The sequence below is a fragment of the Silene latifolia genome, chromosome X (genome assembly GCF_048544455.1).
Source record: "Silene latifolia isolate original U9 population chromosome X, ASM4854445v1, whole genome shotgun sequence".
NCBI lineage: Eukaryota > Viridiplantae > Streptophyta > Magnoliopsida > Caryophyllales > Caryophyllaceae > Silene > Silene latifolia.
Window position 1 is genome coordinate 290670154 of NC_133537.1, and position 25894 is coordinate 290696047.

Genomic DNA, 25894 nt, shown 5'->3' on the forward strand with positions numbered 1-25894 from the left:
GGCAAGTAGTGAAATGTTATTACTATTGTTTCATTAATAAGAGTAAAATATTAATAGCGGGAGTGGTGAATTTGTCTCAAAATTTATTTCATCGTAATTTTAGGATATGTCATAGAAAAGTATATTAATGATAAATTTATGGGTTATGCAAATATTTAGTGAAAAAAAATAATGATAAGTAGATGTAGCCCGGGCGAAGCCGAACACCAATACTAGTTTGGAAAAATAGTAAACCAATCTTTTGATCCAAGGCCCGATCAATATACGTTCATAAGCTTAAAAAATGAAGGGTGCTGATTTTTGCAGTACACATTTTACTCATCTCAGTACACAGTTGACAGTTATACCCCTCTCATTTTCCCTCTCTAATGTATTCTCTCTAATTTTACACATCAATTCTTCTCTAATTTCACATCATCCTATTTTCGGTTACTCTTGTCCTCGCTACGACAGAGGGTCGCCGGCGCCAGGTTGCAGGTGGGTGGGTTACGGTGGTTGGTTGCTTGTGTACTACTATCAGAGTATTGCACTGTAAGTATACTACACAAGAGTACTTCATTAAAAAAATAAAAAAAGAAAGAAAAACAAACCCATTATCAAGGAATAATAATAGTGTACTGCACAATGGAGAAGGAAAAAAACATAAATCTACCACACAAACTGCTATCGTAAACTACTTAGTCTAAACCACAAATAGCACCACCACTGGCGGCCACTTGCACCGGATACTGGCCAACTTTCGTCGGCCAACCAACAACGTAACCATAGTCAAACAACCACGGTATCTTTCAAACCTATCCCTTCTGAGTTCTGATCCCGAGTTTCCGCAACGAAACACCTACAATACCAATAGCACCGCCATCGCCGAACCACCACCAACATCACCATCGGCGCGCCCTGCCCATGTCTCCGGCGACATACAAGTAGATGATGTACAACGTAGTACATAATTTATAATGATTAACGAATAAATCATTAATTAATTTTAACATAAACCCTAACTAAAAACAAAACTATAACAAAAAGTCGATTTAATTATTAATAATGGACTAATGAATTAAATACCTTCTCTATATTCGAATTATTGTTCATAATTAAAGAATGGATTTAGCAATAGAGATAAGTTAGAGAGAATTAGGTTTGAACGGTTTTTAGTCAAGTGTAGACAAATGGAAAGTTTGAGGTAAAAAGTATTGTAATGAGTAAAAATTGTACTGCGAAAATAAATTACGAAAATGAATTACTAGTAGCTTACCATTAATGTGGCTCTAAGATCTGTTTGCTTCAAAAGAAGACTTAAGGCAGTACTTGGTATAATATAGTCAAATCCTGCGTCATTTAAAAATTTTAAAGGAGGAATTTAAAAACACCCCCATCAGCTTCACAAAATCACAACTTCTCCAGCGCGTTAAAAATTGTGTGTGAAATGGAAACAAAATGAAAGGAAGCTCGATCCAAGAGTAGCAACAATGGCGGTGTCATTTCAACCTCACTTTCTTCTCATAAATATGTTCATATTGTTGGTCAATAAATTTGGATCTAATTACGCCCAACTTATTCCTCAACATGAAGGTATGTATAAGTATTATGTAACTCCTCTTCATTCCCACTTAATATTATTATTACTCCTCCCTCTCAATCATTTGTTTACGATTGATTCTTTCTGGTAAAGAATAAAAAAATAAGAGGGACACTATCTGTTTTCAGCTTGTGTTTTCAGCTTGTGACGGATAGTGTCCGTCTTTAATGAGAATTTGTTAGCACCAAAAAAAAAAAATGAGAATTTGTGAATAAATAATGAGAGTTTTTTTTATGACTTTACCAATTAGATTAGATGACATCTGTTGAAACTCACTAACTACTATTGTTAGGTAGGTTGTTTGGTTACCCCAAATCACATGAATTGACTTACATGTTGGGAATTAAGTTATTATAGAGAATAAAGGTAGTTACAGTAAATTAATTTAGTGACATAGTTGATCACATGTCAGTTAACCACCATTGAAGTGAGTGATATGACGTTGACGTTGACTTTGACATTGGTGGATAGTAAACCACTGAGCCTAACTCATCATAGCTCAAGTGTTTGAACCAACTCTGAAACATGTAACATGACCTTTAGCTCCCGCTTTATACTTCAGTGGAGAGTAGAGAGGCCTCTCCTTCTCAAAGTTACTGAGAGACCATTCGACTTTTTGAAATCAAAATGACACCTAAAGTAACAGAGGAATGCAAAAAAAAAAAAAAAAAAACATGGTTTTGCAATAACTCAGTGAGTGAGAGACTGTTTCTTACAAATTTTTGTATATTTGAGTGGGCAATCTGTCTTCACTTGATTGTAGGTGAATCGGCTGTTTACATAAATTAACTTTCTGAGGGTTGTCAAAGGTAGCTGGTACATAGATGTTTATATGACTGTTACGGCCGACATTTGACAAGACTAGTCAGACCAGTACAGTCCATTAGGGGTATATGACCGACATAAAACAGGCCGCTATTAATTGTGACGTGGGACAAGCCACTGCATCATAGTACCCAACTGCGATCTAATACCATGTCCACAGCTCACGTGTGGGTGGGTTATGTCTTTCCCCAGCATGAGAAATTTGTGGTCTAATTTCTACAGTTTTTGTAGTTTGCACTCTTTTGTTCCAACATGTTTACAAGTAATGCTACTGTGCCAACATTTGTTTTAACAGTCTTACCTCTTGCTTGACAGTGGAATCTCTGAAAATTATATCCAACAAATTGAAAAATACATATTGGAGTGTCAGCCAAACTTCTTGCAGTGATGGAGGTCGCAGTTTTAACAAAACATTTGGTGCCTACATTCTTAGCAATGTCACCTGTGACTGTTCTTTTAAACGAAACACTGTTTGCCATGTTACACACATGTATGTTCCCGTACTTTTGCAGTTTTATCCTCTATACTTTACAGTGAACTCAGACAGGTGCTTTATACCGAGTATTACATTTTCATTTGGATGCTTCTCACTCTTTTCCTTGATGAAAGTTGCTTCACTTTCATGTGGCTTATTGATTATTTTTCCCTCTGTTGGATTTTCCTTCCGGGTTACAGTCAGTTGAAGGGTCTCAATCTTACCGGAGATTTTCCCGAGGAATTCAGGAACCTTAATTATTTGCAAGAAATGTAAGTAATCAAGTGTTCTACTAGCCGGTCGTTGTGGATATACGTCATTTCTCCCTGGTTGATTTATGGAACTATTAACTAAACTGCTAGACATTGACAAGGTTCATCTATTCTCAGCGATCTCGCCATAAACTATATTTCTGGAAGGATTCCCAAAGGTCTATCAAATATTCCACTTGTCATCTTGTATGTTTATCTTCCACTTGCATTGTAATCTGAATAGGTGCCTTTTAATATGTTTTGAGAGGTTGTCTACTAGGTGTAATGTGTTTCTGTATGAACTACAGGTCGCTGATGGGGAATCGTATCACTGGTCCAATTCCGGATGAAATTGGGAAGATACCCACTCTTGAACAATTGTAAGTATGCACTACATTCTGTTTTTTCATCACTATTTTGTCTCTAATTATTCTGTATTGACTTTTTCAGGATCTTGGAGGACAACAAATTTGAAGGACCAATTCCAAAGAGTCTTGGGAGTTTAAAAAACCTTCAGAGCATGTAAATTACATTTTAAGTTAAATGTTGATTATAGACCAGTTTAACTCAAAACACATTGGTACTTATACATCAGTATTTCCTATTCCTATTCCTACATACAGGGTGCTCGCTTCAAACTTCTTCAATGGGACTTTACCTGATACACTAGTCAATCTAAAGAACTTGACTGAACTGTAAGTCACCCTTGCTTTGATGGGAATTTCATCACTCTCCGTTTCTTACTGCTATATATTGTGTATTACTTACAGAAGGATTAATGGAAACAAGATATCTGGGAAAATACCAAGTTTTATTGGCAGTTTGACCAACCTTACTTCGCTGTGAGATTTCTTAATTTGACTGCTCATCAAACATTTTGTTAGTGTAGAGAATATATCAAATATATGCCAAATATTCATGGAGATACCATATCTCGTACATATCATAGTTATTATTTTGTAGTATATTATTAGGGTGTAATATCTTTTATATTAGTTATCTTTCCTATTATCATGCCTAGAATTCTTAGTCTAGGGTTACGACTTCCTTCATTGTTGTATATCTATATATACGTTGTATCTGTAATTATGAAACTTATGCAATTCAACTCAATGAAATTCAATCTTTCATAATTCTATCATGGTATCAGAGCCTCGTGCTCTAGATAGAGGGTAACACCTCGGAGTAGATCCTTAGGCCAAAACCACCCACCCAAAACCGAATTTCGCTTGGCCTACACCTACCCCCCTTTCCGCTGCCACCAACTCAGAATTGCATCCAACCCACGCCCAAAATCATAGCCAAAACCCTCTTGACCAGTACCTGCTTGGTACAAACCGTCATCACAACCATAAATACGGTACATTGTTGTCTCAAGCTTTACTTATTCAAACCCACAACATTGTTCACGAAAAAGGACAAACCCATCCCTAATTTCGGTATTGGTAAATCTCAAAGTTTGACCTGCTCTTCCGCTCCTTCATTCTGCTGGAGACAACCTCTCAATGATCACCTCTTATGAAAACCCTACATGCATCTCTAAAATCACAACCAATTGCTTAAACCATTCTTAACACTACTAAGTTACCTGCTTTACCCTACGTACCATAAAATTTTATGGTACACTACCATCAACACCTCCTCTTTACAATTTTGTATACTTCTCCAAGCATTTTTATTTGAACTTTCACAACTCCTAGACAAAATACCAACCACCAAAAAAAAAAAAAAAAAAAAAAAAAAAAAAAAAATCCAACCAATTTCTCGTACCAACCAAAATTCCTTGCATTTTCTTAATTTTTTTTAAAAAAAAAAAAAAAAAAAAACAATCCTCTTCACAAACGGTATCACTGGTTCCGTCTTCACCAACCACGTTGAGAATAAATCACCGCCGCTCTCGCTACGCCAATACAACCGGAATATCCTTCATCTCGTCATAACCTCGTCACCACCGGACCATCATTGTCTCCTATTCCAGCAAAACCACATGTCAACCTTGACTCACCTTCCCTGCAATCCGTTCAACAACCATAGCACCCAGCAAGTTAGCCCACCAGGCCACCATCTTCACATTAATGATTAACCTTTCTTAAACCTTGCCGCATCATAACTCCCATGAGCTCAAACCATACCAATTTACCGTCATTGCCACAGTTCACCAAATTGCTCCAGTACAGGTTCCTTTTCGTCTTTTACTTATCAAGATTGGTCTTACCCTTCGGACGTCCATCTTGCGGGGGCGTGTAGAGAATATATCAAATATATGCCAAATATTCATGGAGATACCATATCTCGTACATATCATAGTTATTATTTTGTAGTATATTATTAGGGTGTAATATCTTTTATATTAGTTATCTTTCCTATTATCATGCCTAGAATTCTTAGTCTAGGGTTACGACTTCCTTCATTGTTGTATATCTATATATACGTTGTATCTGTAATTATGAAACTTATGCAATTCAACTCAATGAAATTCAATCTTTCATAATTCTATCAGTTAGAACCTCATTTGAGCCTTCTGCTTATGACTTTGTTTCATGCTAGCCTTTTTGTTTACATCTTACAGGGATATGCAAGGCACTTCTATGGAGGGTCCGATTCCATCTACCTTTTCTTCTCTAAAAAATTTGCAAATTTTGTGAGTGCAAAACTACTACCACATTCCTGTTTTTCATTTCTAAGTATTTGGCTTTCAGATCTATATTGGAAAGTTATGAATCCTGATGAGTTTACTCTAATGTTCAGGAGAATTTCAGATCTCAATGCAAAAAGTATATCTTTCCCAAACCTAACTGACATGGCAAATTTACAATATCTGTGAGTCAATGTTGCATGATTGCATAATATATTTTTTCATGGGTCAATGTCTGAACTTGTGTAGTTTGTTTTCAGTGTACTGAGGAACTGCTCAATAACAGGTCAAATCCCTGATTATATGCAAAACTTTCTGAATTTGAAGCTCCTGTGAGTAATTTTCTTGTCTGTCGTGGATTATAGCCAACCTTTCGTTGAAATTGTGTCTTGCGATCGTAAATGCTTACTGCTCCAAATCTATATGTGCATTGCAGAGATCTGAGCTATAATCAGTTAAGTGGTCCAATTCCAGAAACAATGCAAAGTATGCCCCGTTTAGCATACCTGTAAGTCAATCTGCACTTAATGAGCCAATGAGCAAAATATGGAGTAATTATTTACCAATTGACTGTCGTAAGGATATTTTGATTTTACTAATATAGGTTCCTTACAAACAATTCATTTTCTGGAGCATTGCCAAGTTGGATATTATACAGCAAGCAGAAGTTGTAAGTAAATTACTGTCTGTAAAAACAGCAGGTTTATTATACAAGGCAAATTTTACAAGGCTACTTTCTTGCCTGTTGCAGTGATGTATCGTATAACAATTTCACTGGCTCATCTCCTGCTAGTTGTCAGCAATCAAATGTGTAAGATTATACTTTGACAAAAAAAGTGTACTTCATTACACCAAGTTTTGTTCTTTATCTTTGCATTAATCTCTTTTTTCATTAACAGGAATTTTGTTGCTAGCTATTCGTCTGCAAAGAGCAATTCGTAAGCTATCTTCACCATTAATTTTGTTTTTGAAATTGTCGAGTAGTAATCATCGCTTTAAAAATTTTCTTTCTGGAAATGAAATATGTTTCTGCAGAGTTAGCTGGTGCTTGATGAAGGATCTTCCTTGCTCCCAAAAGCCCCAATGTAAGAACATAACTGACACCATCATTCTTGTACTCCACAAAACCACTCTAAAAAGTTAATGTTTTAGTAACTATATTATAAAATTGGTTAAAAGAACGCAATGTAGCGAATGTATTTGCAATGTAGCGTCCTTTGTCACAGTCCTTCGAATTTTTTTTGCAGATCATTCTTTGTTTATTAATTGTGGTGGAAGCAAGATGACTTTCGAAAGAAATAAGTATGAAGAAGATACAACTCCTGGTGGCCCTTCAAATTTTTATTCATCAGGAGAACAGTGGGCTTACAGTAGCACAGGAGCTTTTCTTTATAGCGACAAGGCTAACTTCTTGGCTATGGACACATCTGATGCTAATGTGACCGGTATTTACCAAACAGCTCGTTTGGCACCGCTTTCCCTCAAGTATTATGGCCTTTGTTTGCTACAAGGTAGTTACACAGTGAAGCTTCACTTTGCTGAGATAATATATTCTGCTGATCAGACTTTTAGTAGTCTTGGAAGACGCTTTTTTGATGTTTCAATTCAGGTAAATTTTACTCCTATTCCACATACTTTTACTTGAGATTTTGAGATTTGAGACTTAAGGTGTAAATGAGCGCCTTTGAGCTCCAGGCCGGATGAGCAAGCTTCGATGGTTTTGACTCTTGAGATTACCTTGGATGTTTAAGTTCAAGATCGGGCTTGATACGAACCTCGTCAAACCTAAAATATGAACCTCAAGATCGGACAGAAAAATATGAAACGCGGATCTGGGATCAAAATTGTTTCGATTCATTATTTTCTTTCATATTTTCGTATATCAAAATATTTATAAAAATAACATATAAATTAAATTATATCATTACAAATTATTAAAGATTAATACAATTTAAAACAAGCTCTACTGATCCGAGTCTTACTAAGCTTGAGCTTGTTTGTGTCAAGCTAAACTCGGATTCTTGAGATTTGTTTGACTGAATTCAAACTGAGCTTTGACGGAACCAATTTTGATGGCTTTTCAAGGGAATTTATCTCACTTGCACCCATATTTGAGACTGATAGTTAACCTTTTGAGCTTCAAAAGTACCCCTTATAAATTTGTAACCATAACACTTTTGAATTTTGCTGAGCTACTTTTGAAGCTGGTGAGGATAAATTTTGAATTATTTCATACAATGATGTCTCCAATATTTTGCCCTTGATCTTATTTTCTTTGTTGTTATTGTGACATTACAGGGGAATGTAGTGCTGAAGGATTTCGATATTGCGGCGTCAGCTGGAGGTGTTCATAAGCCTATCATCAAAGAGTTCAATGATGTCTATGTGAATGGCAGCACACTCGAGGTCTACTTATACTGGAGTGGGCGAGGAACGACTGCTGTTCCTTTCAGGGGCGCATATGGACCACTTATCTCAGGGATTACAGTGACACCCAGTTACCCAATCTTCCATGTCCAATCTATATTTATTCTTATTTTGTTGCCTGACTTATGTTTATAAACTCCCTTTCATTACATTGCAGACTTTAAAATTGAAAAGGGATTGTCAGCTCTAGCCATTGCTGGGATTGTGCTTGCTTCGTGTGCCGTTCTTGTTTTAGCTCTGTCAATTCTCAGGGTGACAGGCTACTTAGGAGGAAAAAAGGACGAAAATGAAGGTTAGTATGTGAAATTTAGTCATAGGTTGATGCGTTAACTGACTACTGTAGATCTGCTCAAACAGAAATTGCCAGAAGTTTTTTCAAATTTATTTGGAGATATAATTCAAACATTGCAGAGTTTCGAAGACTAGGGACCGGTTATTTCTCGTTAAGGCAGATCAAAGCTGCAACAGACAACTTTAGTTACAGCAACAAAATAGGTGAAGGAGGTTTTGGCCCTGTTTATAAGGTACACTTTACTTCGTTTTCTCACCCTAGGTTTTACTGATGGGGAGATGACATTACAATAGCTTTAGTGTATTAAAAAAAAAAACAGTTCCATGGTTATGCAAATATGTCTTGACTCTGTTTGCTTATCACAATGACTGCGTTTGCTTATCTGTAGCAGTCATGACTAGGTTTTTGCATTTTTATTAGTTTAAGCCTTAAGGCTTTGGTGAAGTGGTGGCGGGGGTAAGTGGAGGCCAGAGCCTCGAGAAAATTTTAAATAATTACTCCCTCCGTCCCGGTCATTTGTTAACTATTCCATTTTAGGGTGTTGCATTCATTTGTTTACCTTTCGATATTGAGAATGCTTTTAATGGGTTATTTGATATCCACTTGTCTCATTGTCCACTTGTCATCAACTAACAATAACCATAAATGGCCACCTCCTCTCTCCTTGATCTTTGTGTCAAAAGCAAAGGTAAACAAATGACCGGGATGGAGGGAGTAGTATGTAAGAAATTTCAAGAAACTAATATTTTACTCCCGCTTTTTTTTTTTTTTTCTTTTGCAATGGTCTTTCTGACTCTTGTAAACTAGTCTTCTCACCCCAGGTTTTACTGATGGGGGACATGACATTACAATAGCTTTAGCGTAAAAAGAAAACAAATGGTTATGCAAATATGTCTTGACTCTCTGTTCTAGATAGCTATGTGACTGTTTGCTTATCTGTAGTTGTCATGACTAGTTTTTGCATTTTTATTAGCTCAAGGCTTTCATGAACTGGTGGGGGCAAGTAGAGGCCACAGCCCCGGGAAAATTTTAAATAGTTACTCCTAGTATATAAGAAATTTCAAGGAACTAATATGTTACTCCCGCTATTTTTTGTAATTGTCTTTCTGACTCTTGTCATTGGTCCAGGGTGTACTGCCAGATGGCAAGGTAATCGCTGTTAAACAACTGTCCTCGAAATCAAAGCAAGGGAACCGTGAATTTCTCAATGAGATAGGAATGATTTCTGCCTTGCAACACCCAAATCTTGTAAAGCTACATGGATGTTGCATTGAAGGGAAAGAGTTGCTTCTTGTATATGAATACATGGAAAACAACTCGCTTGCTCGTGCACTTTTTGGCAAGTGTCTCTTTACGCCTTATAGAAAGTTGAAATTTGATCCTCAATGGACGGTAAATCAAACAATTGTAAATTTGACATGTGCAGGCAAAAATGATCAAAAGTTGGACCTTGTCTGGCGAACAAGGAAGAAAATATGCTTAGGGATAGCAAGGGGGTTAGCTTATCTTCATGAAGAATCGAGGCTGAAGATCGTTCACAGGGACATTAAGGCAACTAATGTATTACTTGATGAGGACCTCAATGCTAAAATATCAGACTTTGGTCTGGCTAAGCTTGACGAAGAAGAAAACACTCATATAAGTACTAGAATTGCCGGAACAATGTGAGTTATCCTTGCTTTTTTCTAGCCCTTGTGGCTTGTACATGTCCGTAGAATACGACTACTTTCATTTGTTGGAGCAAAAGACTCGATACTCTAGCTTTGGAATATTATGTAGTAAAGAATATGACCCATCAAAACTAGTTGCCCTCTTACATGATCAATTAGCAGTTGGTCAATGCAGTTCTCAAGTCAATTTCATGATGGTTCATGTGTTTCGTTGTCGTAAGACACTAAATCATATTCCCCGCCTTATCCTGCCGTAGTATGTAGCGCGTGAGACATTGTGATAATGTTCTGGTTCTTGTATGTTTTTGTACTAGGTTTACTGACACAGTAGTTTGCCCTATTTTCTTATGATTTGAAATGGGTCTCTTCTTCAGAGGATACATGGCTCCCGAGTATGCTATGAGAGGATACCTGACCGACAAGGCAGATGTTTACAGCTATGGAGTTGTCGTCCTTGAGATTGTGAGTGGAACGAGCAATACTAGCTATAAGCCAAAGGAAGAGTTTGTCTACCTTCTTGACTGGGTATTTTCCTGCTTACCTTTTGTTTATAGCACATTGGTATCTTTGCGTACTTATTATTTGGTGGTACTATGACGAATTGACGATCTGGTGTTTTCACTGTCACGGCCTCAACCATATCGATTTATTTAACATCATTTCCTAACCTTGTTTTCTATATGTTATTGTGAAGGCCTATGTCTTACAAGAACAAGGTAACCTTCTAGAGCTTGTGGACCCAGCTTTAGGCCGAAGTTACTCAGAAGAAGAGGCGCTAAGATTTCTAAACCTAGCATTACTGTGTACCAACCCATCTCCGTCTCTTAGGCCTCCGATGTCTTCAGTCGTGAGTATGATCGATGGTAAAATCCCGGTGCAAGCCCCAACTGTCAAGCGAAGTGGGACGAATGAGGAACTAAGGTTCAGAGCGTTTGAGAGAATGTCGCAAGATGGTAACTCTTATTATTCAATAAGCACACAATCTAGCCAAGCCCAAGGGAGCACTGTGCTGGATGCTCCATGGGCTGATTCTTCGGGTTCCGGGCAAGGCAAAGATGAGACTCGAGATTATTCACGTACAAGTTCAAACAAATTGCTTCCAGATACCATCTAGATTAAAAGATCGCCCAGATCATCTAGAGGATCTTTCATGTACAACTTACAGAATTAATTAAAAAGTGAATTCATCGAGTATAAACTGCTCTAAACCCATAATTTTAGACTAGTATAGTCTCTTAGCATTGGATGCATGATATATTTTTAGTTTTTATTTTTAGGGTATTATAGATTTTCAATTGAAATTAATTGGAAAATTTGAATAGTATTATGAAATGTGTATTAAATGAATCTATTTTTTTACCACGCAGTAAATGATTTCACTTTATAAAAAATTTCGAATTACTTTATTACACATTTTATTTGTCCCAAAGTTAATAATGCTCCCTTTTATTCAATAGGTTCTTTATATTTGTCTTTTGTGCCTTCTTTAGGAAAAACACATGAAAATGGATAGTGTATAGATTATGTCAAGCAAATTAACTTCAAATGGAATATTGAATGAATCTATTGAACATGCCAAATATGTTTTTCAAGTGGAAAAGTTCATGTGTCCTTCAGAAGGATCATCCTTGGATCATCCTTCTTACACCTAAACCTTTAAAGATAAGGAGTACGACACGCTAATTAATTAACCCTCTTTGTGCCAAATTTGTTCACAATTTTTATCAACCTTAATTCAAAAATTGTGAAAAGATTCTGAATTTTTTATCAAACCAAAGTAATAGATATTCGCACGACACGCTGTAATGCCTAATCTAATACTCCCTCCACACAACTGTTTTCAATTCATTTCAATAAAATACTACTCACATATATTAGAAAAATGGGGTAAATACAGTTGTGCGGAAGGCAAAATTTACTTTTTACTACCTTTCATCCAAACCAAAGGTAACAGTTGCTTTATCACACTTGTCGAGACACGTTTTAAAACGTGAATATCTTTAGTTGCACATTATTAAAAATTATAAAAATTTGATATTCTTATAGCATTCATAACGGTAAATCAAACAATATCTCACATGACTATTTTATTTTATAAATTAAGAATAATATCAAAGCTTTCTTACGACCATGAATAGTGCCAAAAAGCGAGTGTTACCTTTGGTTTGGATGAGAAGGAATAATAGGCCCTTTTTTTTGGCTTTTTAGAGCTAAATCGAATGAATGGAGTAAAGCTAAATCGAATCGAATGAGTGAGTAATCGAATCGAATCGAATGGAGTCGAATCGAACTAAAGCGATTGAGTGAACATAATAATAATAATAATAATAATAATAATAATAATAATAATAATAATAATAATAATAATAATAATAATAATAATACTAATAATAATAATAATAATAATAATAATAATAATAATAATAATAATAATAATAATAATAATAATAATAATTAATAATAATAATAATAATAATAATAATAATAATAATTATTATTATTATTATATTTATTATTATTAATACTATTACATTAATGTTACTCCCTCTTATTCACAATAAACCTCCCATTTTATTTTGACATAAAAATTAAGAAAACAGACTACCCCACCATATAAATAAATTTGGACCACATAAATACACCACCCCACCATACAATTAAATTTGGACCACACAAACACTTACCAAAAAAGGAAATAGGGAAGTTATTGTGAATAGACGGAAAAAGAAATAGGGAAGTTTATATTGAATAGGAGGGAGTATTACTATTATTATATTACAATTATTACTATTATTACTACTACAAATATTATTATTATTATTGTTATTATTATTATTATTATTATTATTATTATTATTAGAAGAAGAAGAAGAAGAAGAAGAAGAAGAAGAAGAAGAAGAAGAAGAAGAAGAAGAAGAATACTAATAATAATATATATACTAATAATTATATTAATTTGAGTGTTTAGGTAGCCACCACAAACCACCTTCTATCCTAATTAGATGGAATAATGGAGCACCAATTTGCCAAATTGTTGTTCAAAGCCTAGCTCGTGTAAGTATCATACTAATTTGAGTGATTCGGTAATCACCAAGAACCACCATCAATCTTAATTTAATTAATTAAATAAGTAAAAGTTAACAAATCCTAATTTTATCTTCAACAAACAAATAAATTTTGAATGATTAATTAAAAATCAACAAATAATATTAATAATTGATAAAAAAAAAAGTAAAATACTTTATTAATTGTTAAATTGGAATCAATCTTTTGAGTCATTTGAGAAATTAGAATAAGTATTAGGAAAAATGATGATTTAAGAGTTCATTTGGTTGGGTTTTAGGTAAAAAAAGGGTACTAAATGGAATGCTTAAGAAAAAAAGTATGTGAAAAAATAAAGTTCGTATTTGAAAAAAAAAACGTATTTATAATAAAAGTAATATTTTTAATAATAATAGTAGTTTATTAAAATTAATAGTAGCAATGTTATTAATAATATTATAATTAATTAATATTCATATTCATATTAATAAGAGTATTAGTAATTGTATTATTTATATTAATATCGATATTATTGATTGTAGTAATCACAATATTCATTATAATAATAATAATAATAATTGTGATGATGAATTAATTAATAACAATAATAAAAATATTAATAATATTGTTATAACAATTATAATATAATGATAAATAAATAAATATTAAAATATTAATAAAATCTTAGATAAGTAGAAATGAAATGTCTACAACTTAGTGAAAATAATCGAATCGAATGAAGTGAGTGAAATGAAATAATGAATGAAGTTCAAGAATCAAGTGGTGAAAATAAAATGTTTAAAAAAAACATGGCCATAGTCCCACTTAATACATTCAAATCAAATATTGTATTAGACAGTGTCCTAGGTTTTTTAATGTTAGGCAGAAAATTTTGGTGGATACGATAATTTTTTTGTAGATAGGAGATGGTCATCTAGTAAGCGTTTACGCACATTGTACCAATTCTCAGACTCGGAACTCAAAAGCATACTAATGCAAGTTATATTGCTTGTCCCTTCGATTTTGTTGTTTTAGTCATTTCTAGGGAACAAATGTTGTAAAGACTTCAAATGAAGCTTTTTTCAAGTACCTTGTCATTGGCTTCATATTTTGCATTAACAAAAACAGTTGTCAAGGACCCCAGGTATGGTAAGGATTAGTTTACAAATAATTAAAATTTCATCTGAGATTGAACTTCCCATGTAAACCCTTTACATCGGAAAAAAATATTTTACTAAATAGTCAGTCATGAAAACATTATGATCACAAGTCGAAACGATTGCTTAAGCAAAATTTCAAAATCCAGGGAGATTGCATCGAGTAAATTCCTGAACACTAAAAGGGAGATTTATAATTGTAATATGTAAGATGAGAGGGTTATCCCAAAATTTCAGAATCCAGACAAGCAGGATTATAAGAGGCTACATACATATTCACAGGTGGACTGGGGAGGTATGTTTACAAGTGAGATTATATACATTGAGGGCCTTGAGGCTAAAACTCGATACCGCTGTTCAATTGCACAGAGAAGGCCGGTCTTCCGACATTGTTGAGCGGAGTCTCCACTCTCAGTACTACGCCGGTATTACCAACATTCCCGTTCCATTTAGACCTGCCAAGCTGAAAGTGTTTTGGGCAAAGGGCACAAACAAATTAAATTAGTCACAGTTTTATCGATACAAATACAACTGAGATGGTCTTGTATTAATATAACGCGAGACCAACCCAGTGCAATAAAAATCACCTCCCGCATACACATGAACCAACTAAAAACTGAAATCAAGGGAATAACTATCTCATATTAAGAATCAGTCTAATTATTCATAATATGAGAATTTGTTATGTTATCGATATTAGCTATCAATTCTGACCATCATCTAAAGGAATGTTAAATAAAGGGAGGGTAGAAAAAAAAACATTGAGAAACTTACTGATACAGATGCATATGCTGAGGGATATGTGGAGCATGAACATCCATAGATCAGACTCAACTGCTCCTTCACAGAGTGAATAAGTTCTGCTCTTACTCCTGGATCACTTCCGCCAATAGTGGGGCATAGACTAAAATACAAATTAAATAATAAGGTGTATGCAAACGAGCAAAAAAGTACCATCTCTATGCTCAAAAGACATGTTAATCTTCAAAACTACTACTCCAGTACTCCGTACATCATTATGGCTTCCACCTTAAGTGAAAAGTTTTATTTGGTGTGAAAGGAGTCAGAAGGGACTACTACAAAGGAAAACGGTATTTAACCCTACAACCTACAAACCAGAGAAGTACCCTACTGTTCATCCCAAACTCTTATTAGTCCATGTGAAACACAAATAGTGTAACTTGAAAACTTCATATACTTAACTGCTGTCCTGCTGCCTCTTATCAGAGAAGTAGGTTATCTACCTCTACTCTATGTTTTTTTTTTTCGGTTTTCTGCTTCAATGCTCCCCCTACTTTGCCCAAATCACCCCCTAATTATTCTGCTTCTTCCTTGGTTGCCTTATATTTCGCCTTCCCAATTTTCTAGTCGCACTCCACATCAGCAACCACCCACAAAAGATTAATCATAAACACTAATCACAGGAATAATCAAACAGGATGAATGAAACCATTAGGATAGAATCCACTCATTAACCAGTGTCCAGTGATGCTCTACAATGAAATTTTTTTCCAAATTCATCGTAAGCATTTTAGCTTTTTATTTCTTATGTTAAGGAGACAGGCAGAATAACTAAAGGGTACTCCCTCTATCATATTTATATTGGCTGGCTTAGACTTTAATGGTCAACTCTGACTGCTATTTTCTACAAGTATATGCAGATACACCTTCTACGAAAGATAACTTGTTAATACGGAGTAGTTGTTTTGATAAATCAAACATGACAAATTTGATATTGTACCACTATATATATGTATGTTTGGAGAGATTCATGGTGAAAGTTGACCATCAAAGTCAGAGGCAATATAACTATAGAAGTGCGATGGAGAGTAGTAGCACATAAAGTTGCAAGCATATTCAGCCACAATAAAGAGCAACCCATAAACCAAGTTCAAATACCTCCCCTACCCTTTATTATTGTTCCAGCCTTATACCTCCATTCTTACAACAAACAAGGAACCCGTACGGAAATGAGAACTGGTGATGAGGCTTAGAGGATAGAATATTCATACTTACTTAAACTGGATAGTTGGTCTCACCAAAAGACCTGAGCGTTTCCAAGCCAAATCTTGCGTAAAACCAAGTGCAAGTGATTTATCAGGCCATTGTACCATAGGAGTAACTCGCGTTCCCCATTTATTCTGAGAACATATGAAAATGAAGCACAATCTCTCAAAAAAGAATCATCTTACAAGCACCAAACATTATCATTAAGCCCCACAGGCCTGTAACAGAGTCTGCAATCCTACCTTACAAGAAAAGCTGAACCTCATCTCCCCGGGATACTGACCCTGAACTTGAAGAAGGCCACCACAGATAGGAAGGAAGGCACTAGTATTTAAGCCTTCCCCTGCCACATAAGTGAGCTGCCCATTTGGAAATTGCACGTCCATGAATGACTGCAAGCCGCCCAATCCACACAGGAATAGTGTTACGGTCTCATGAATGAAGAGAGTACATTGTATATTAGCATCGGTCATCATAACTATGCAAATAAACGATCAAATCATAACTCCTACCTTTCTATACTCATCCAAAACTCCTGCCTTTTCCATATCCCATTTCTAATACTTATCCTTGTTAAAAAAAAAAATTAAAATTGTACCATTGAATATTTACTGCAAACCTCCTACCAAAAGTCTGTTATAGGCAAACAAAAAAAAAGATCTTTCATGATTGACATCAGCCGGAAAATATCTTTTTTCGCTAAAATCGTCTTTTGGTAGGAGGTTTATAAAAGGTGCTGCAGTAGTTAATCAAGCACATCCTTAGTGATTGGAGCAACAAAACATATTTTTTTTAACACACAGATTTAATCAAGCCAGCTGCCAATGAACAAGTGAGCAGGAAAATTAGGCCCTTGCTCTTTCATATAAGCACCTTACTCAATCACATACAACATTTCCAATTATACCCCTTCCATTTTTCACTCCTATTTTACACCCCCCCCCCCCCCCCTCCTTTTACCACTCCCCACACCACCACCTCCTCCTCCTACCACTACTCACCATGGACCCACACCTCTACCACCACCCCTGATGACGTATGATGGATCAACTGAGAAGAACCGAAGGGCATTGGTTAATTTTTTACTACTCTGATTGATCAAAAAATCCAAATTAAATAGCCCATTGTTCCCATATGCATGTGATGGCTAACTTTCAGAACAAATCAATTTGATGTACTCTGTTTATCACTTTGGGAATGTCACCACAAATCACTTCCTCAAAAAAAGACCAATTAAAAGAAGATTTAACCCTAATTATATAAAAAATACGATTCAATTAACTTGGTCCAATTAAGAATCTTATAATTTATTGATAAAACGAAGAGAAGTACTGATTGTAAAAGAGAATTAGAAATCTTAATTGGTAAAATTTGAAGGAATTAAATTAGGTTTTTAGTGAAAATAAAAAAGAAGGGAGAATTTATAGTTACAATTTGAGGTGAGGGGTATTGTTTGGAAATTTTATGGAAATAAGTATGTGAAAGAGTAAGATGCATATGTGAAAAAGCAATTACGGAAATTTATCCAGATCCTTGGTAACATACTAGTTGAACTGAATATCTACGCTTACAGAAGTTGACTCAACCTGATCAAATCTATCCATAATTCAACAACATTCCGCTCTGAACTGAATATTCACGCTTACAGAAGTCAAATTCCATATGGCAATGGCAGATTTTCGAAGGGCCAGACAGGGGTCAGATCCCCTTGACAGTTGACATCAAAGAAAAACTAGATATGTAACATATCCGGCGTATATAGTTGATTGACCCTGATTCGCTAAAAGTTAGCTGGTTTTACGGTAAAAATAAGATCCTTCAGTAATAACCAAGAATCACCTAATCTTTTAAACAGTGTAGCTCCCTCCTTTCATCAAAATCCTTGGACATCAGTATTCCCATCAACTCAAACAAGTGATATCACAATAACTGTATCTACAATAATCTCTCTTGATATTCACAAATAACCATCCTGTTGTGATTCTATTATTCAAAGAATCCATAATAGAAAGCATATTCTAAGTTCTAACCTTAGATAAGTGGCGAAAAAAGGATATAGCATTCTGCATGCATACACAGTTACACATCAAGCATGGAAAAAATGTGAGCCGTTAGCCCGTTACCTATACTTGCTTGTCACTTGGCCTCTATTAAGCTAAATGCCTAAACCTAAGCACCAAACCACATGCCAGTAAACTCTTTGAAATGTTAATAGCTGAAGAGAACTTCCCTCATTACCCCCCTTCCCGCAATTTACACCTAAAAAGGCTATAAGCAGGAAGTTTTAAAAAATGTGCTTTTGTATAGTCGCTAGCCAGAAATACAGCGAGTAATTGAGAATGATGTTCAACAGTAATTGTTAATTTGTTACCGGGCAATAGCTAAATAAGTTCATCATTGTCATATAGAGTTCACTCAAGATAGAACACAAATAAACTTTCAATCTTTATTCTGAACAAAACATCTGTTTGACTTACACAAGCAAAAGGATTGAGACAAATCATCGACATCACAAGCCACCTTCTATGCTTTGACCAAACTGCCGGACAGATGGAATGTAAGCCATTCTAGAAACAATGAAACAAAAGGTTAGTACAAGTTTATATGACCAAAAAAAAATTAACTGATTGGCATAGAATAAACATAGGTCCACATGCACATGCCAGAAGCAAATGTATATTAGTAAACAAAACTTTCAGAACCTTTAGACATATGAGATGCTACAAAGTAACCTGCCCAAAAAGTGTTATCAACAACAAGAAGAGAGCCTTAGACGCAGTCGGCTAACATGAATCATCAATTACAACCGTCAACATGTAACATAATGAAAAGAAAAAAGAATTTTAGGAGGAAAAAAGGGAAAACACGATAAATAGTCAATAATTAAAAAAATGAGATCCCATATTATAATAATAAAAGTGTTAAAATTTCGTTGTTGAAACTTATTTCAGCGAGGGATATACCTTTTTGTCATAGCCGTACCAAAGCAAATGTCTCTTTGACAAATGAATTGGCAAGAGAAAAGTTGTATCACGGATAAAAAGTAGAGGTCCAAGCTGGACAAGGAATAGAGATGAATTCTCAGTCCCTGATGTTGAGCCTCCACTAGATGCTTCAAGTCTCCATAAATCTCCACGTGCAACAATAGAATTTTGTACATCACGGGATCTACTGTCGTATGCCGATGTTATGTTGACAGACCCCTACAAAAATTAGCCGATAGTCGAGTCATTAGACTAGATGAAAAGACAAATGTCGGGAACAAGGAAGCAAACCACCTTGATTAATCAGAAGACACTGAGCTCCACCAAGTCCGTTACGGAAACGAACAATTAAGTAAAAGCGAGGAAGAAGTGTCAAATAAGGCATCATAAAACATCATCTTCCAAGATATAATATTCTAAGAGAAACAACGACAATTAGAAACAGAAGACAATACCAAGTTTTAAGATATATGGTTTCTAAAACCAAGTGTAATTGCATTTCTTATTTTAATATAATTCACATAAGGGTGTGAGATGATTACACCCTTTTGAGCCAAATTTTACAGCTCAATTGGACGGTGGTGGATTAACGTATTTAACTCCAAACAAGAAACTGGAATCAACTTAGGAAAGACTCGAGGCTAAGCTAATAACATGTACTTCAAACGAGAACAAGGAAAAAAAAAAAAAAAACATGCCCCCACAAAAGCCTAACCCATAACACAACAATACAATCATTTCAAGTAATCAAAAGAACATTTTAATCAGTACTACTGCAGCTTAGACTGTCATAACAAACTACCTGAAAGAAGTTGAAAACTTGAAACAAATAAAATAAGGGGAAAAGCAAATATCGTGTACAGATACAACTGCATAAATAAGTAGAAAATACGAACTCATAATCTTCATAAAATATAATTCTCAAAAGTATACCTGTGATTTGCCAAATAGACTAGCAATCTTCAAATTAAACCCTGAAACATCGTCGTTGCCACCACCACCACTATCACCCTCGTTCTCCCCAAGCCTTAAATCCCCCAACTGCTCAGCCAAAGACCCCAAATCCTCCCTAATTAAAATGCTCATATCAGTCCCAGGCCCACCAACACCATTCCCCCCACCATGAACAACCTTAACCATCCCTTTATCACTCTCACCACCACCACCACCGCCCAAAAACGGCACGATTGATACCACCCCCATTACCTGTTGAACCAAACCATTAAAGAACCCACCAAACTCAGCCCCAGCTTGGCCAATCCTATTCCCAATGTCAACAATTGGGTTGTTGTGGTATCCATTTAAACTCCCATTAATTGGGGTAAAAATGAACTCCCTAGGGAAGATGTTTTGAGCAAAATCGACATCGAAAAGAGGGGGTTTAGGAGGGTTTGGTAATGGTGGCCATGGAAATGAAGGTGGGCTAATGTGTGAATGAATTAAACCTGAAAACCCTTGTGCAAGCTTATCAGCCAAATCTAAACCATGCCTTTGCACCTCTTCCCACGCCTCAAACGACCTCTCTACCGACATTCTACACCAAGATGTAACCTTTCTTTCACTTTGTCCTTAACTTTCACACAAAAATCAAGTGACAAGTAATCAACAAGGCTAAAACTAGGGTTCCTACCCTTCAAACTTATAAAATAGAAACTAAAACTATAATCACTTCCCAAGATGCAAACTTTCTTCTATTTTCACTCAAATTAACATCGAATTAACCTTCAAATCATTGATACAACCCAAAATTCATCCAAAGATTTAAACTTTCTTCGAATCCTCTACCCAAATACTCCTATTGAGTACCAAGAGGAATGAAATTATTGTATTTGAGCTCCAAAAATTGAAAAAATCCAACTTTTCAAGCAAATTAGGCTCGAAATAATTACCTTTTGTACTATCCTTTACCCTATTACTAAAAACCCATAAAATTTTACAAGATAATGAGTAAACAAACCTGCTTCAAATCTGGGTTTTCTTCATCAAAGTTACACTAAACTACCCAACAAAAAAAAAAGAAAAACCGAGATAAGGGAGTGAGTTATGAGTGATGGGTGGGTTGGTGATGAAATTGATGATCAAACAAAAAAATAAACTAAGGGAACAGATGAAGAGATTTTGAGAGGAAAGAAGAATTGCCACGATTGTGAGAAATGGGTTTTTGTGGACAAAAATGGGACTTATTTTCGTCACCTTAAAATCTAGGATTTCATTTATATTATTATTTTATGGGATTTTTTACAAGGTAACCCTTAGCTTTTTCGAATTCTATAAGGTAACCCTCTATTTAATGAATCTCACACTAATAACCCTCTACTTCCTAAAAAGTAATTAGCGTGACATTAAGGTTTAATTCCGTCAACCTTTAACGTTAAGTGATGATATGTTATGTTGACATGGCAATGGGGGGTTGAATCACTGATGACTAAGCAATGAGATGGAGATAGAACAAAAACAAAACCCAAGCTCCCAAATTATGATCATCGATCATTTCAGAAACCCCAACACCCTTTCACATACCTCATCCCCCCTGTTCCATTTTCAAAACCTTTCACCCTTAATCTGCCAAACTAGGGTTTCTGAACCCGCAATTCATCGTCTAATCAAACCCAAAATTTATCGATTCTTTCATCAATCACTTGCATTCTTCATCCTTCATTTGTGGTTTTTCAGGTATTCATCTTTCTCCTTTTATTTTTGTTTGTTATTAACACAATATTGTTTAATTTTGTATAATCTGATGTAGTTTTTTGTTATCGTGGCTAATCAAATAGAGTTAAGCCATTAGTTCCAGAGGAAGCATCAACTGTTTCATGACCATGAAGACACTGCCCAAATAAAACCTTGTAACTATATTCACCACCTGGTAAATGCAAAGGCAATTAGTATAAAGATGTTTACTTTTCAAATAACCAGTAGTTAATTGCTTGAGTTCATGCTTTGAAATTCATAATTTGATTGGGGAAGTAGCATAGGTAGATGAAGTGCTCGGTAATTTGGTATAAAGATGCTTACTTTTCACATAATCAGTATGTTTGGATGCAGTAAAGTGAGGCAATTTGGGAAATTAACTAAGGTGGTCCATGTCACCAACTTAACAGCCACATCACCAAGTTAACAGCCAAAATTAACGGATTGCAAATTTAAGGTTATGCTTATTAGTTTATATAGAGTATAGGGTTATTAGTGTGAGATTCATTAAATAGAGGGTTACCTTATAGGAATCGAAAAAACTAAGGGTTACCTTGTAGAAAATCCCTTATTTTATTATTAAAAAAAGAAAAGGGAAATCTAGGATAGAAATACCTAAATTATAGGGTTTTTTTATATGGTAACCCTTAACTTTTACAAATCCGGGAAAGTGGTGATTTAGGCCCCGTTCTTTCTGGCTTATTTTCACCATTTGATTCAGTTCAAATTGATTGATTCACTCCATTCATTGATTGATTCGATTCGATTTACTCCATTTAGTTGATTCGGTTTAGTTCACTCCATTCGATTGATTCAACTGGGTTCGATTAAAGTTGAGTTCCATTAAATTCAGCTTATTTCAGCTTTACTAATTTAAATAATAGTTATTATTAATTTTGTTAACAATAATACTATTTTTTTAATATTAATATTATTTATTATTTATTATTATTATAATTATAATTAATAATATTGTTAATAATTTATTTATTTATTTATTTATTTATTTATTATTATTATTATTATTATTATTATTATTATTATTATTATTATTATTATTGTCGTTGTTATTATAATTATTATTGGTATTATTATTAAAATTCATAACATTTATTGGTATTATTATTAAAATTCATAACATTTATTATTACGGTTTTTCTAACCTATGCCCACTAGGCATAGGATAAGAAACTAAAATAGGAAAGTATTAAATGTATTTTTTTGTGAAGAAAAGTAAAAGTGATGAGATATTACAATTTCCCATGAAAATCTCATTTAATACTTTCCTTTTTTGGTTTATTATCCTATGCCTAGTGGGCATAGGTTAGAAAAACCCTTATTATTAATATTATTAATGAGGCACACCGAACCGACTTGACTCACTTGCCAATACGGGGTCTTACAAGTCAACACGCTTGCCAACATGGTTACAAATTCGCTTGGTACCCTACGAATCACAAATCGTTAAAAGCGAATTCTATCAAGTTGATTACTGAAAATACATGCAACACATTTTCTATAAGCGAATCGCGAATCGGTAAGGCGTATTCATAGCGAATATGGTAACCGTGCTTGCCAAACCATCATTTGAGGTACACATAAAACCTATAAATATCTCACTATTCACCAATCAATGGTAAAAACTTATCACCAACAACTTCCTCTCTCTAGAAGTAAGACTACTCGAGCTACTACAAGAGGGCACAGAGACCTTAGCTTCAAGCAAGGTCCCGACTATCCACCATTATCGTAAGGCATCAGAGAAGGACCTTTTGCATACCCTCTGAGGCCTTTGTTACGCGTGAAAGATCCATCCGAAGAGAGCAAGCATAGGCTTGAGTGTTTACCAGGACCTGAATTCGAGCAACGCTTACTTGAGTGTTTTTATTCTAAACAATTATTTTACTAATATCATTATTAATATGACCTTATTATTTATTATTGTTATTAAAAATATTATTAGTAGAAAAATACTATTTTTTCATTATTATAATTTATGATTATTCATATATAATATTATAATTTTTTCCTTATAAATATTAATTTTAGTATTACTATTATACTATGAATATTAATATATTATAGTTGATAATAACAATAATATTGAATACTATTATTATTATTATTATTATTATTATTATTATTATTATTATTATTATTATTATTATTATTATTATTATTATTAATATGATTATTTGATTCAATTCACTTCATTGATTCGATTCGATTGATTGATTCTGGGCTCCATTGATTGATTCGATTCAGTTCACTCCATTGATTGATTCGATTCGATTCAGCTCCATTGATTCGATTCGATTCATTGATTGATTCAGCTCCATCATTGATTGATTCAAACTCTAAAAAGTCAGAAAGAACAGGGCCTTAGCCTCATAACTTCTTACAATTGTGAAATTAAGCCCCGTAACTCTTAATTGGAGTAATTTAGCCCCAATACTTAGGCCATGTTCTTTCTGGCTTATTTTCAGCTCATTTCAGTTCAGCTCAATTTGTATTGATTCGATTCAGCTCGATTCAATTCATTTCACTTATTGATTGATTTGGCTCACTTATTCGATTGATTCAGCTCAGCTCGGCTCCATTCAATTCATTTCGGCTCACTTGATTCACTCCACTAAATCCAGCCAATTTCAATTTTGCGAATCTTAAACTTAATAGTTTTTAGTAATATTATTAATATTATATATTTATTATTATTATTATTGTTATTATTATTATTGTTATTGTTGTTATTATAATATTAATTATTATTATAATTATTATTATTATTATTATTATTGTTATTTTTATTATTGTTGTTATTATTATTATTATTATTATTATTATTATTATTATTATTATTATTATTATTATTATTATTATTATTATTATTATTATTATTATTATTATCATCATCATCATTAATTTATTATTAATTAATCATCCTCATTATTGTTATTATTATGAATATTATGGTTATTAAAATCAATAATATTCATATTAATATAATTAATACTATTACTATTATTATTATTATTATTATTATTAATATGAATATGAATATTAATTAATAATAATATTATTAATAACATTGTTAATGTTAATATTACTATTATTAATACCTTTTTCATATACGAACTTTACTCTTTCACATAAACTTTTTCATAACGTTCTATTTTGTACCCTTTTCACCTAAAAATGAACCAAGTGAGCTCTTAAATCAATATTTTTCCCTAAAACTGAATTTAATTGCTCAAATGACTTCAAACTTACAAGATGGATTCTAATTTATCAAATAATAAATTAATTTACTTGTTATTAGTTATTAATATCATTTGTTGAGTTTTAATTAATCAACCAAATTTGATTTATTTGTTAAAGATGAAATTAGGGTCTGTCAATTTTTATTTATCTAATTAATTAAATTAAGATTGTTGGTGCTTCGTGATGACTACCTAATCAGTCAAATTAGGATGATAAACGGCTAGACTTTGGACATCAATCTAGCAAAACGGTGCTCAATTATTTCACCTAATTAGATTTATGGTGAAACGTGGTTCATGATGGCTACCTAGTTAATCATCATCATCATCATCATCATCATCATCATCATCATCATCATCATCATCATCATCATCATCATCATCATCATCATCATCATCATCATCATCATCATCATCATCATCATCATCATCATCATTATTATTATTATTATTATTATTATTGATGGGGCATATTCTGCACCCGCTGACCGAGCCAACACATTGAGCAAGGTCAAAGCCAAAAGACAGTAAGTCAACGTATTAGACAGCCTAACCGACGCAGCCTGTCGGCCTGTCACTTGGGTCTCGGTCTCGGCATC

The 25894-nt window shown here is 34.1% G+C and overlaps 2 protein-coding genes across 3 annotated transcripts; one reads left to right on the top strand and one right to left on the bottom strand.

Moving 5' to 3' along the window:
- Positions 1-543: 543 nt before the first annotated feature.
- Positions 544-11545, top strand: LOC141616901 (putative LRR receptor-like serine/threonine-protein kinase At1g53430). 2 transcript variants are annotated; one of them, XM_074434063.1, is made up of 24 exons: positions 544-1572; positions 2720-2894; positions 3080-3151; positions 3253-3309; positions 3439-3510; positions 3581-3652; positions 3754-3825; positions 3901-3972; positions 5700-5771; positions 5879-5950; positions 6026-6097; positions 6202-6273; positions 6370-6435; positions 6517-6576; positions 6665-6703; positions 6801-6850; positions 7013-7374; positions 8064-8262; positions 8350-8484; positions 8604-8716; positions 9613-9823; positions 9911-10148; positions 10529-10679; positions 10849-11545. In XM_074434063.1, the coding sequence occupies exons 1-24, from the start codon at positions 1470-1472 to the stop codon at positions 11266-11268; spliced, it is 3027 nt and encodes a 1008-aa protein (XP_074290164.1). In that variant the 5' UTR covers positions 544-1469; the 3' UTR covers positions 11269-11545. The 2 variants fall into 2 exon arrangements, with proteins under 2 accessions (XP_074290164.1, XP_074290162.1); XM_074434061.1 differs by having other exon boundaries at positions 3269-3337.
- A 2976-nt stretch (positions 11546-14521) lies between these two features.
- Positions 14522-21598, bottom strand: LOC141616902 (uncharacterized). The gene is made up of 7 exons (XM_074434064.1): positions 20278-21598; positions 19324-19563; positions 18838-18927; positions 16603-16752; positions 16370-16494; positions 15128-15257; positions 14522-14816 (listed from the first exon to the last, which is right to left on the bottom strand). The coding sequence occupies exons 1-7, from the start codon at positions 20875-20877 to the stop codon at positions 14691-14693; spliced, it is 1461 nt and encodes a 486-aa protein (XP_074290165.1). The 5' UTR covers positions 20878-21598; the 3' UTR covers positions 14522-14690.
- Positions 21599-25894: the final 4296 nt, after the last annotated feature.

What these genes read in the sequence shown, in the direction of transcription:
- LOC141616901 (XM_074434061.1), top strand. Translation starts at nt 1,470, where the DNA reads ATGGCGGTGTCATTTCAACCTCACTTTCTTCTCATAAATATGTTCATA. An exon ending in TTGACCAACCTTACTTCGCT is followed by an intron (nt 3,973 to 5,699) that starts GTGAGATTTCTT and finishes TACATCTTACAG; the next exon opens with GGATATGCAAGGCACTTCTA. An exon ending in TTTCTGAATTTGAAGCTCCT is followed by an intron (nt 6,098 to 6,201) that starts GTGAGTAATTTT and finishes TGTGCATTGCAG; the next exon opens with AGATCTGAGCTATAATCAGT.
- LOC141616902 (XM_074434064.1), bottom strand. Translation starts at nt 20,877, where the DNA reads ATGTCGGTAGAGAGGTCGTTTGAGGCGTGGGAAGAGGTGCAAAGGCAT. An exon ending in GTCTATTTGGCAAATCACAG is followed by an intron (nt 19,564 to 20,277) that starts GTATACTTTTGA and finishes TAATTTTTGTAG; the next exon opens with GGGTCTGTCAACATAACATC. An exon ending in GGTACGGCTATGACAAAAAG is followed by an intron (nt 18,928 to 19,323) that starts GTATATCCCTCG and finishes CATTGTTTCTAG; the next exon opens with AATGGCTTACATTCCATCTG.